This window comes from Tachypleus tridentatus, chromosome 2 (assembly GCF_004210375.1).
Source record: "Tachypleus tridentatus isolate NWPU-2018 chromosome 2, ASM421037v1, whole genome shotgun sequence".
Lineage (NCBI taxonomy): Eukaryota > Metazoa > Arthropoda > Merostomata > Xiphosura > Limulidae > Tachypleus > Tachypleus tridentatus.
In genome coordinates this window covers 89109974-89122844 of record NC_134826.1, presented here as the reverse complement: position 1 = coordinate 89122844, position 12871 = coordinate 89109974, and the positions used below count along the sequence as shown (strand labels likewise).

General features: G+C 35.0%; 1 protein-coding gene and 1 pseudogene across 11 annotated transcripts in view; one reads left to right on the top strand and one right to left on the bottom strand.

Annotated features, from left to right (window-relative positions):
• LOC143244468 (uncharacterized) overlaps positions 1-1030 on the top strand; it is a 29194-nt gene extending 28164 nt beyond the window's left edge. For all 11 annotated transcript variants that reach the window (XR_013025099.1, XM_076489184.1, XM_076489183.1 and 8 more), the window contains one exon: positions 89-1030. Coding sequence is in view for 10 of the 11 variants with exons in the window: in XM_076489184.1 (XP_076345299.1) it covers positions 102-668 (567 nt within the window). In the remaining variant the exon portion in view is untranslated. The remainder of the gene's footprint in view (positions 1-88) is intronic.
• A 3904-nt stretch (positions 1031-4934) lies between these two features.
• The window catches only part of LOC143245551 (sodium/calcium exchanger 3-like), a 58463-nt pseudogene continuing 50526 nt past the window's right edge, over positions 4935-12871 (bottom strand).

Below are 12871 nucleotides of genomic sequence, written 5' to 3'. Positions count from 1 at the left end.
TAAGCATAATAATAATTAGTACTTTTAATTTCAACTGTTATATAATTTTATAACACGATGTTTGCGAACCGTCTTTTCTTTCTTATAGTGAACCAACCAGAATGAGGTTACAGATCCTTGTCTTCTTGTTGTGTTCTTCCTCTTGGTCAGCTGCAGAGAATATTCCTATCAAATCAAGAACGACTGACCACAAGAAACTCTTGCATTATGCAGTTACTAATTCCCCAGTTTATATCATCCGCCCTATTCAAAGACATCTCAAGTCTGACAAAATACCACAAAGACGTGGAATTCAGGAGGATTTCAGAAAACATCCCCCCTACATCCGGCCATATAAAGTACTATCACAACTCATCTTTATCCAGCCAAAAGATGTGTCATCACTTCTTACCTACATCCAGTCAGAAAAAGTACCATCACAAATCAACTACATCCGGCCAAAAAATGTATCATCACAAACCTCATACGTCTGGCCTGAGAAAGTATCATCACAACCCATCTTTATCCAGCCAGAGAATGTATCATTACTATTTCATGGTCTATCCAAGAAGTTTCCAAGAAGGACCTCCCAGATGACATTTCTACCATTGAATTTCACTTCCAATGCAAAACCATACAAATTAGATATTAATAAATACCCCCAGTTCAGCTCTAGTATAAGTTTTTAGGACACGTCACCAGGTTTTTGTTTCATTGCCTAGTAAAGATGTAACATTATGATCCTTTTATGAACTAAGTGTTTTACCAAACTAACCTCACATTTATCCATTTGAAATGTTGTTGTATCTTTGTAGAAATTATAGTGTTATTTTTAAAATTCTTTTAAATAATCGATATTTTCACCAGTTCTGCTTAAACTTGAAGGTTGTATCTAATAATTTAATGGGTACAATGGAATAAGGGAGAATTTGGTTTTGGCTCTGAAAAAACGGCTGTATTGCTGAAATAAAATATCTTATTGATGACATTTGTGGTGTATCAAATAAGGAATATATTGTAGAAAGGTTATGAATAAATATGCTTGAAATACTGTTGTGTTAAGAAAATATATATTGTCTTGTTCCTGCCTCCCGATGGTCCAGCGGTCAGTCTGAACGCTTGTAACGTTGAACACTAGGTTATAATATACTTGGTGAACACGGCACAGGTAGCCCGTTGTGTAGACTTAGGCTTAGTAACAAACATATTTCAAGGATCGCTTTTTTAATTTTGTTCCATTGGTTAACAGATATCTTAGTATATGTTTGAACTGTCCATCTTCGAAGAACCCACAGACTTAAGCTGTCATAGATTAGGCTACGTATGAGAAAATAGGTATAATATTATAGTAATTAAATTTCAAAATAATTTTATTTTAAATATTGGATAGCTCAGCTTAATGTGAATGAAAAAGCGTTTAGTCACAAAATGTATAATTGTTCAAAAGTAAACATGTTTATTATCTGAACTCATGATTATTGAACAATAAACTTGTTTAGCCACCCAAAGCAAAATGGCGTTACAAAATAATCGAGTTCAGCTTCAAACCAATAATACCTACAAAGTCATTGAATTTAACGACTGTCGGATATTGTTGTTTCAAACAAAGTTAGAAGTCTACCCGCCAGCTGTTTGACTACTCTTTTTCTGACTCAATACTGAGCTTCGAACGTTACTCTTATAATAAACTCACGAACACAAAGTTCGGAGAGCAGTTTTTGGGGCAATGGACCGTGAACCATGTACCTTCAGGATCACGGTTCGTCTCGTTAACCTCTGAGTCACGCCCAGCCTTAATGTTTAAAGTTATGGAAACAACGCTTAAAAAACGGTATTTTTATCCGTCGTAATAATTTATTTGTATTATTTTGCCTTTATCAATAAATCAACACATGAAAAGCTTTGTTTTGTTTGTTTGGGAATTTCGCACAAAGCTACTCGAGGGCTATCTGTGCTAGCCGTCCCTAATTTAGCAGTGTAAGACTAGAGGGAAGGCAGCTAGTCATCACCACCCACCGCCAACTCTTGGGCTACTCTTTTACCAACGAATAGTGGGATTGACCGTCACATTATACACCCCCACGGCTGGGAGGGCGAGCATGTTTAGCGCGACGCGGGCGCGCATGAAAAGCAAATAAAGAAAATGACAAAAAAAATGGCAATTTGGCTATACGTAACAACAGCGCTATCTAGAGTATGTAACGACAAACTTGTTTACAACAGCGCTATCTAGAGTATGTAACGACAAACTTGTTTACAACAGCGCTATCTAGAGTATGTAACGACAAACTTGTTTACAACAGTGCTATCTACAGTATCTAACGACAAACTTGTCGAGATGTTTACAACAGCGCTATCTAGAGTACGTAAGGATTCTGACTACAGACTTCAACCTTTGTATATTTGTAACTAATGATAGATTTAATCATGTTGGTATATTGTTATTATATCTTGGCTCGGCATGGCCAAGTGGTTAGGGCGCTCGACTCGTAAACTGAGTGTCAAAGGTTCAAATCCCTGTCACACTTAACATGCTTGCCATTTCAGCCGTGGAGACGTTATAATGTGCATTCAATCCCTCTATTCGTTTGTAAAAAAGTAGCCTAAGAGTTGGCGCTTAGTAGTGATGACTAGCTACCTTCCCTCTAGTTTTACACTGCTATGTTAGGGACAGCTAGCGCAGGCAGTTTTCGTATAGCTTTGCGCGAAATTATAAAAACAAACAAACAGTTTTCTTTCTTTTGTCCTTAGATTTGACTTTCATTTCTCGATTAATTTGTTTTTATTCCTGGAATAATTATTATGACAAACACATATTATTCCTTCCCTGCTTTTCACATTCAAGTATATCTCTTTTGTTTGTTTGGAATTTCGCCCAAAGCTACACGAAAGTTATCTGTGCTAGCCGTTCACAATTTAGCAGTGAAAGACACCGCCCACCGCCAAACTCTTCCGCTACTCTTCTCACAGTGGATAGTGGGTCTCAGCCACCATTTTTTATCGCTCCCACGACCCCAGAATGCGGCCTGCGATTTTGTTTTGACGTGAATCACGGATTCAGCTTCACAATGCGACACATTAACCCACTGAACCCAAATTTTTTTAAGCCTTTAGGTTTATCGCTGAGCCATTTTGAGCCTATTTAAAAAAAAAAAAATCCTTCATTTCATGCACAATCATTAACCTAGTTCTATATAAAAGGTTTAATATAGTGAAAATAGTTAAGTATGAGAGGCTTAGGGTCTACTACAATGTATAAAGGACAAGCAATTCTCTCTGTTCATTGTCTCAGAAAAACCAAAACAAGGCTTTTAATGTGTCGCTTGTAGGTCTATCATAAACAAACAATGGCGACTGTGAATAAAGGATTGAAAGATCCTGGAAGAACAAGCATTGTGCTCAATTTATTAATAACAAATTAAAGAAAATAAATGTAACTCATCTAGTCCAAATTATTTTCAAAACACTAAAGTAGCCAGACATGACTTTACCATACTCAAATTAGATTTGACTAAGACAGTAAACAGGCTATACGTGAATTATCGCGTCCAAATTATTTTTAATACATTAAATATACGAGATGTAGTTCATCGAGCCTAAAAAGATTTGGTAATCAACTTTAAGCAATTAAACCGTGTACGACAAATTTAATTCGTAGTTTCTATTGGTTGTATCATAACATTTAAGACAAACTTTAGCTAATTCAGTTCGGTTTATTTATTTTTTGAATTTCACGAAAAGTTACACGAGGGCTATCTGAGCTAGCCGTCCCTAATTTAGCAGCTAGTTATGATCACACCCCGCAAACTCTTGGGCTACTCTTTTACAAACTCTTTTGAAAGTTGACTTTAAATTGGTCACAAATAAAATTTATAGATTCTTGATGTTAAACTGAATTACTTGGTAAGGGATTTAGACCCAAATCATTCATCAGCTGAGTAAGTGATGGTTCTTGAGCTGCGAAAGTAACTTTGTTGAGAGATAAGCGTTGATAAATTTTGCAACAAAAAACAACAATAGCCAAGTAATAATTATGATAGACAATAATGAATAGGCATAATAACCGAACAACATAGCAATCATTAATATTATAATAATTATAAGATAAAATAATAAATATTTATAATAATAAAACTCCTGCTACAATGCACACATTCCCGATCATCGTTAATATTTTTTTATGTTAGGTAATAAGTTCGTTGTTTTTGACGAAGATGACAAGAAAATTTAAAGTAGCTTCAGGTCAACTTGACATTTCTTTCCTAAATAAATTACAAATCCTACAAAAGGTTTCAGTTTATTAATATTTAACATTGAGGTAGAAGGGAGTTTCGAAGTGGTGTGCTTGGCTAAACCTGCAGATTATATAATTTACTATCGCTACATAATAAGTGAAATATATAAAATATGCTGTGACGCTTCTGTTTAACTTATATAATCATTCAAAGTGTTTTCCTTAAATACCTTTAAGACTTTGTAATACCTCGCTGTTAGAATTAATATCAGCCTGGCTATAAAGTTCAAGTTAAAATTATATTTATTCTGTTTGTATTATTTGAAATCTTAGTCACATAGTCTGTTCTTCAAAATGGTTATAATATATATATATATTCTTTAGTAACGATATTTCACTGTATGGTCTGATTTCACATCTTGCTTTTGCTTTCTTTATGGTTTGCATGGTATTTTAATACCTACTAGATGGCACCACTTCATAGTATAGTGATCCTGCTAAGAACAACCTGTTGCCGAAAACAGTATCTATATTGTGCATGTCTAAAGCGTATAAAAAAATAAGGGTAATCAGAAGGGCTAGTTTCCTAAAACTAACTAATCTTTAATTTTTTTCATACATATTCATACATATTACAATAATAAATTACATCGAGAAATAAAAAGTTTAAAACTACCTGTGGTTTTTAACAACGTTTTATTTAACTAATGTTGTATTATAATGCTTTTCTTAAAGCATTTTATGTTTAGAGATTTAGAAGTGGTATGTTTGCATTTTCAAGTAAATTAAACATTTCATATTTGAAAAACAGAAGTGAGCTTCTAAAGAAAATATCATTCTAGTTCCTTATCTAACGGAACATATTTTGCACTTTTCACCCACTTGTAATTTTGCATTATTTAATTATTATCTAAACATTTCTTATAACTGGAAGTAGCCAACCAAACAAATACCACACTTGATATTGTCAAAAAAAAAAAAAGTCAAATGTCATTATTAGCCTAACTTTATTTAATGGCTCACTCTACTAAAATAGCCATAAGCCTGAAGAGACGACAGCAGAACGTACGCAAGCCACAGAAATACGAGGACAATAGATGATCCTATAGCTGTGACTTTCGGTCCGCCAAGTTCGGCTCTTCCGAAAACTTCCGAACGTCGTCGGAGCATGAGAAAGAGGAGGCACAATATGGCTGTCCCAGTATACACCCCTACGCTGAAACTTAGTGCTCCCGCTGGTACTTTGAACGTTGTTCCCTGTAAATAAAAATACTAAAAAATTAGAATACTTTTTCTTTAATTATACGGAAGAAGAAAAGACAATTAATTAAAGAAAGTCAAAATGGATTCTTGTTACGAGTGGGATGCCTAAGGGTTCACTTCTTGGGTCTATGCAAGTTTACGATGCTTAAAGTCGAATTTCAATGTTCATATTAGGCAGAGTACAGAGAGCCCATGTGTAGCTGTGAGCTTAATAACACTTCAGGGAAACAGTTTTTGAACGTTTTCACAAAGACTCCTTCTAAATATATTAAATATTGCTTTATTTACTTCGTGACTACTAACCTAACGACAGCGTTATTTTGATAGAAAATTCAATAATTTATCTACTTTAAACTGAGGTTTTGGAGATGTTTTCACACAAACATATAAAAGTTGGTTTAATAAGAGGATGATTTCGTTTTAAAATGTTTTTATGTAAGTTTTACGTTACATTACATTGCAAAAATAAAAGGAGACGTGATATATTATTACCCAAGAAAAACTATGAAGCGATTCAATATAATGTAATCGCTTTTGTGCTTTGGTTTCCACGCCTAATGTTAACCTAAGTATTACGTAAATTTAAAATACGTATACGAAAGTAACTGGCCCAACTGGATGGCAAATGTTGGTAGTAATATAAACTGCAATAATCAGGTGGTTACGTTCTAGGCTTTGTTAGCTACTTTCTGTAATTAATTAGACTGTTTATTTTACGAGGGCCGAGTGAAAACTCGACAAGAAAGTTTAACAGGCCGGGTTGACTGCAATGATAATAAAACAGTTGTTCATGTCTCATTGTGGTGTTTCATTCCACCTGCTAACCCTAAAGGACTCTCAACCATTTTCAGTGATATATTATTGATAAATATCTAAACACAATCCTTACCTTATAATTCCACTAGATGGCAGCAGTAAGCCAAGGCAGGCCTAACCCTAAGAATACATTCACAGAGTTGCTTCCGTTGATATTACCAATGGCATTATCTGCATACGTTTCTTGATGTGTGGCAATTCTAGAGGCAAAGAGATCTGGTAGCGAGGTTCCAAATGCTACAAACGTTATAGCAATAACTGAGTCATTTAGGCCTACCAAACATTCAAAAATACTTGCCATGTCGCCTACTACAGTGGTCAAAATACCAATCACGATTAATGAAACAAAAAATGTAGGCCACCCACCAAGTATCGAAGTAGGTGGTAATAAGGCAAAGAGTATCTGGAGGAAAAAGAAAAAAGCATAATTGAAATATTAATAATGATACTATATTGATACATATGTTTCAGTTAAACGGGTAGTAATAGTACAGGGCCTGGCATGGCCTAGCGCGTTAAGGAGTGCGCTTCGTAATCTGAGGGTCGCGGGTTCGCGCCCGAGTCGCGCCAAACATGCTCGCTCTCCCAGCCGTGGGGGCGTTATAATGTGACGGTCAATCCCACTTTTCGTTGGTAAAAGAGTAGCCCAAGAGTTGGCGGTGGGTGGTGATGACTAGCTGCCTTCCCTCTAGTCTTACGCTGCTAAATTAGGGACAGCGAGCACAGATAGCCCTCGAGTAGCTTTGTGCGAAATTCCAAAAACAAACAAACAAACAGTAATAGTACAACACTGATAAATGTAGGATTAGTTAAATGGTTAGTGATGGTACAACACTGACAAATATAGGATTAGTTAAATGGTTAGTGATGGTACAACACTGACAAATATAGGATTAGTTAAATGGTTAGTAATGGTACAACACTGGTAAATATAGGATTAGTTATATGGTTAGTGATGGTACAACACTGGTAAATTTGTATTTATGGCAAAGGTTCTGGGGTCACATGCCGCTGTCCATGGTTTTTGAACTACTGAGCAGGGTGGGGGTAAATACAGATGTTGTATATTCAACGATTTAAATATGAAACAAGCTTCTAATAAATTAAAATCGTATATTAGAAACAAACGACGAGAATCCGCGGTTTGCTAAACGTAAGCATTTTGTTGCAAAATACTAACATACCCGCTAAAGTGAAAGCTCACTAGTAGTGGTAATATGTTGTGTATTTGTATGTGTACCGTTGAAAAGGGTGAAATTTCAGTAGCAAGATGCCTGATACTAGTCCTTCTGTGAGTCTTACTTTGAAAGAGCTGCTCTCTCCTGGAAAGAATATATTTAATTTTATTTCGTAGTGTATTCTCCACTGGTTGTCTCAGTGGTAAAGCTGGAGGCTTATATAGGTAAAATTCTGGGTCCGATCCTTGCACTGGCCATAGTTAGAAGGTTAGTTTAATTTGGCTTTTTTATAGTGTATGAACTTTCTAGAGTAGCAGTTCTGAAACCACGGGTGGAAGATTGCGCAAGCACCAGATGCATGTGTTTTTTGTGGTCATTGTTGTTTTAAGACATGTTTCGTGATTAAAAAAATAACCCAAACAGAAAGAGAGATCTAGTATACAAGCCTTCCAGAGAAATGTCAGGTAATGCATGCAGTAATCCAAAGATGTAACGTTTTCTGAATCACCACCATTAGTTTTCACAGAGTTTGTTATGTGCTCCACCCAAGTATGAGATTGTAAGTTAAGGTAATTCATGTTAACATTCATGAGCGAGTGCAAACGATCTATCAGAGATCTGACCTTTATAAAAATGTAAAAAAATATATGTCAAATTTACAAGACTATTTCTGAATCTTATTTGAATACACACACACACATATGGACAGAGAGTGGTTGATATGCTGACATTTTAACATACACTGACAAAAGGTATATAAGATAAAAGGAAGGAATAATTGTAGGTTTGAGCCAACAGTAACCAGTTTTAAAAGCCGGAATTTAATGTTAATTCTTACCCTGAAGTGAAGTGGGAATATCCAACATCAGTTAATGTGATATTTAGAGCTTGAACCATGGGAACTAAGGAAGTTATCAGTAAAACTGACATTGTATACTTCTCAGTATATTTAGGCTCACCTGTATTCGATAGTTAAGTATAAAGCATTACACTAATAGGACGACCAAACGTTTTGTACCTTTTTTGTGTAAGAGACTAGAATGGTTCGAACAGCAAAGGAAGGACTTGGCTATGAGTGTACCTTATGATTAGTGTTTTCACTTATTACACATTTTCGGTTGGCTGACTGGACTTCATTGTGCTTTAAAAAACTATCTGACTGCTGCAACAGAGAAAGAGATTTCTGCACTGAACAGTATGTTAAGTCAATGGAAAGTTCGAGTGCAATATCCTACAATTCTAAATTACCTGCTTCACTTATCATTTCACTTTTACTAATTCAAGAGGAGACGATCTCCCAGCTCCATTTCTAGCCCTATCACGACCTATGAGCATCTTTCAGATGTTGAATGCGCACCTACATATCAAGCTTAAATACTCAATTAAAAATATTTTTACTCTATCTCAACTATTTTTAGTTCAAAAACATTTTAGGATTGCCATTTTGTGACACCTATTTAGTGTAATTAATGTTCAAACTCATATTTCTGTGCATCTCCGAGGAATCTCGCTTATAACAAAACTTATAATATTTTAAAACATTCCCTCCCTCTAGACTACATTTATACATGTCTTGTTTCTTAAGTAACTTTCCTTGTCTTTCATTGACATTATTTGGTGATCTCACATGACATAATCTTTAACAATTGCTAATGAACTCAGATTTGAATGCAGTTACAGGTGAAGTTTAAACATCATATAGTGAATAAGGTGGCTTGAAAAATAATTTACAGCTCCGTGGGAAGGTAACAAGACTTAAATCCTGAAAGAGTAAAGAAATCTAACTTAAAATTCAGAAGATTTACAAGCAAACCACAGATCTTGGAATTAATTTTATAATTTATTTGGATGTTTTCTCATTCTTGAGAATGTTTTCATTTTACATTGTATCTATCTGAAAGTTATGAAAATTTTCTTCTGTGACAGAACATGTGGTACAGCAGTAAGTCTACGGATTTACAATGCTATCAGTGATTCGATTCCCTTAGGTGGACTCAGCAGATAGCTCAATGTGGCTTTGCTATAAGGAAACACACACATGTGGTAAGCCTTGTTGGATTTAAAGATTAAAGAAGGCTGGGACTATATACTTCGTTACCTGAAAACCTTATTTATTAATGTTAAATTTATTATATTCAAACATCGCACTTATGTTCAATTATATGAACAAGCTTATTTAATATATACTGACAAGAAACTATATTCAATAGACATAACTTAATTTCTAATAAAAATATTGTAAGTAGAAATATTGCTACCTAGCCTGACCTGACGTCATTTTAAGAGATAATTTATTACGTCACTGATAAATATTTGTCTATTTATGTGGTGTTTTACACTAACAACTACTACCATCGGTAAAATAAAATTTCAAAATAAACCAAATTAAAAATTTACTGAATATATGAAACTGAATTTTTTGATTAACAGCAAAGAAATTCTAAGGCAAAATAATTATTTCTTTTTCAAAACAGCACCTAACAACAAACTGTAGAAGCCCCGTAACCTGAAAAAAAATAAATACTAAATCAAATTATTTGAAATTTCTTTGAGCAGAAGATATGCTATTTAGTAAGCTTAGACTATGTTGCATCCAATTTGGTTAAGTATTTCCTTTGCGACCCCCCCAAAAAAAAAATGGCGCCCGAGTGCTCCGGGGTCTTTACTATCTATTCACTTAGGTATAATTAATAACCCAAGGGACTGATAACACAAAAGCTTGGTCATACATACATAAGCTCTGTGGAACGGCCACTGCACGTGCACATATGCTAATAACTCTTCATTTTTATATTGTGTTAACACTCTTAAGAACGTGGTTAGGCACAGCAGTAAACTATTAAGGTTTTCATAGCTTCGTTGACATAACTAATGACCTGCTAAACTTAGGAAGAATATACATGGTTATAGTAATTTGGAATAGTCTGTAAAACCTCAGAATAACCAAAGAGTCGTCAGCTTGGAAAGTTCTCGTCAGAAATACTATTCAAAGTTTCTAATGGTTGTTATCATTAATGACATAATGGACAGTTTAAATTACCATCATCCTTGGTGGTTGTGACGGTCACTCGGTTGATTTTAGCAATCGTAGCGCCCTCTTTCGGTTCAAAAAGCTCTACTTCAAAGTTTTTATCTTTCTCAGGACTAAGGTTATCTACTATAGGAATCTCGATGTATTTCTCTACTTCACCATTTCCAAACTGAAGTTCGTTTTCTCCACCCACATAATCCCGTCCGTTCAAAGCAGTTCCGTCAATACTGCGCCACCTAGTGGCTACAGTTCCATCGACACCTTGTGTTCTTATTACAGGAATGAAAGCTTTTCCGACATTTTCCTTAATTAGTAGATGATAATGTTTAAACTGCAAAACTCCAGGTTCTGCAAAGATAAAGTCAGATGTCGTAATCAAATCAGTAGCTAATAATTAAATATCTGAAGATGGAAAACGTGGCTTAAAACAAAATTTGTAATACTCATAAACTCCGTTGACTCGAGAGGATGACAGTATCTTTTTTTTTCTTTCTGACAATCCCAAACCCACGTAACCTTCTGAAATGTTCATCGGAAAATTAATGAAATGTTGGTGTTGTAAAAATGTTTGTTGAATTTCGCGCAAAGCTGCTCAAGGGTTATTTGAAGTAGGGAAGTGATGCACTAGAGAAAACATCCAACGCGAACTTTTGAGCTACTCTTTACCAATAAACACTGGAATTTACTATGGCATTAGAACGACTCCGCGGTTTGAAAAGGCTAGTATTTCCAGCGAAATCCACAGATTGGAGAATGAAGGTCTTAGCCACCAAGCCACGAGCGATTTTGGTAAAAGAGTAACTTATTGTATAACTGGTGAGGTGGAGGTCTGAAACAATATTTTTGAGATGTTCGAATTTAGTGTTTTATTTTTATTTCAAGGACGTGAGGTCCAGTATGGCCAGGTGGTTAAGGCGCTCGATACGTAATATGAGGGTCTCTAGCTCGAGTCGCCATTACACTCTCGTCCTTTTAGCTGTGAGGACATTACAAGTGATGGTCAATCCTACTATTCGTTGTTAAAAGAGTACCCCAAGAATTGACGGTGGGTGGTCATAACTTGCTTTCTTACATTGCCAAATTAGAGACGGCTAGCGCATATAGCCCTCGTGTAGCTTTGCGCGAAATTCAAAACAAACGAACAAGGACCCAATACTGTATGCAAAAACATTTAATATATGATTCGATGTGTAATAATCGAGAAAAACTTGTTCGGTATGTGTAATTATTCTTTAAATTGCGACTTTTATTTACCAATGAAATCAGCTATTTATCTATCACTGAAGCTGGCTGTTCATTTACCAAATAAACAGTGCAACAGGATGTTTATCCACCAATACAACCAACTGTTTATCTATTAGTGAACAGTGGAACTGACTCTTTACGTACCAAATGAACAGGGAAGCAGTTGTTTATCTACCAAAAGAACAGTGAAACTGGTTATTTACCAAGGTAATAATGAAACTCACTCTTTATCTGCCAAATGACCAGTCAAACCAACTGTTTATCTACTATATAATGTCCTTGTTCAGTGTTGTTCATTTCCTCCAGTGAGTCAGTGGGAAGTTTACAGTGTTACAAAGCTAATATCCTGATTTTGATCCATGTTGAAGACAGATTACCGATACCCTATTTTCTGTCCTTACTATCTAAAATGAAATAAACAAACTAATGTTTATCATTCTCTCAAATGTTTCTGATGTTGGTCAGTACTAAAGAGTGGTTAACCTGCGACCTTAGTGAAAACATTAGTATTGTAATTTTAGTGTTAAAATAAACGTGATAATAATAAGAGATGTTTGGACCACTGATATTTCGTAATTGCATAAATTAACTCACAAAGGATAACTGATTACCATCATCATTTATGATGGTAATCTCCATAGTACAAAGCCTCCCGAGAGTAACTCGTCTTCGATCGTCTTCACTGACAATTAATTTTAAGAAGAATGATTCGTTAGGTTCCCATTGGCTGTCGTTGACGATTTCTACCAATATTTCCTTTTCTGTTTCATTCGGCTCAAACGTTAATGTCGTTTCCAATGGCACATAATCCTCTCCAGCAATTGCACTGTCGTCTAGTGTTTGGATTCTTTAAAACAGAAACACAAAAGTTAATTTGATAACCGACATCAATTATTGAACACAATTATAAAGTATTAAAGGCAAATCCTTAAACAGAAGTTAAAGAATTCCCACAACATTTGAATGAAAATAAAGTTCGCAATATTTAAAATAAACTTTAGCACATTTTTAAAGATAAAAAAACATTATTTGAGCGATGAAATTATTTTGAAAATAAATATTACTCTAACAGTCTAAGAATAAAAATACAGGCGTTGAGTGCTATAAATATGTATAAAACATTTA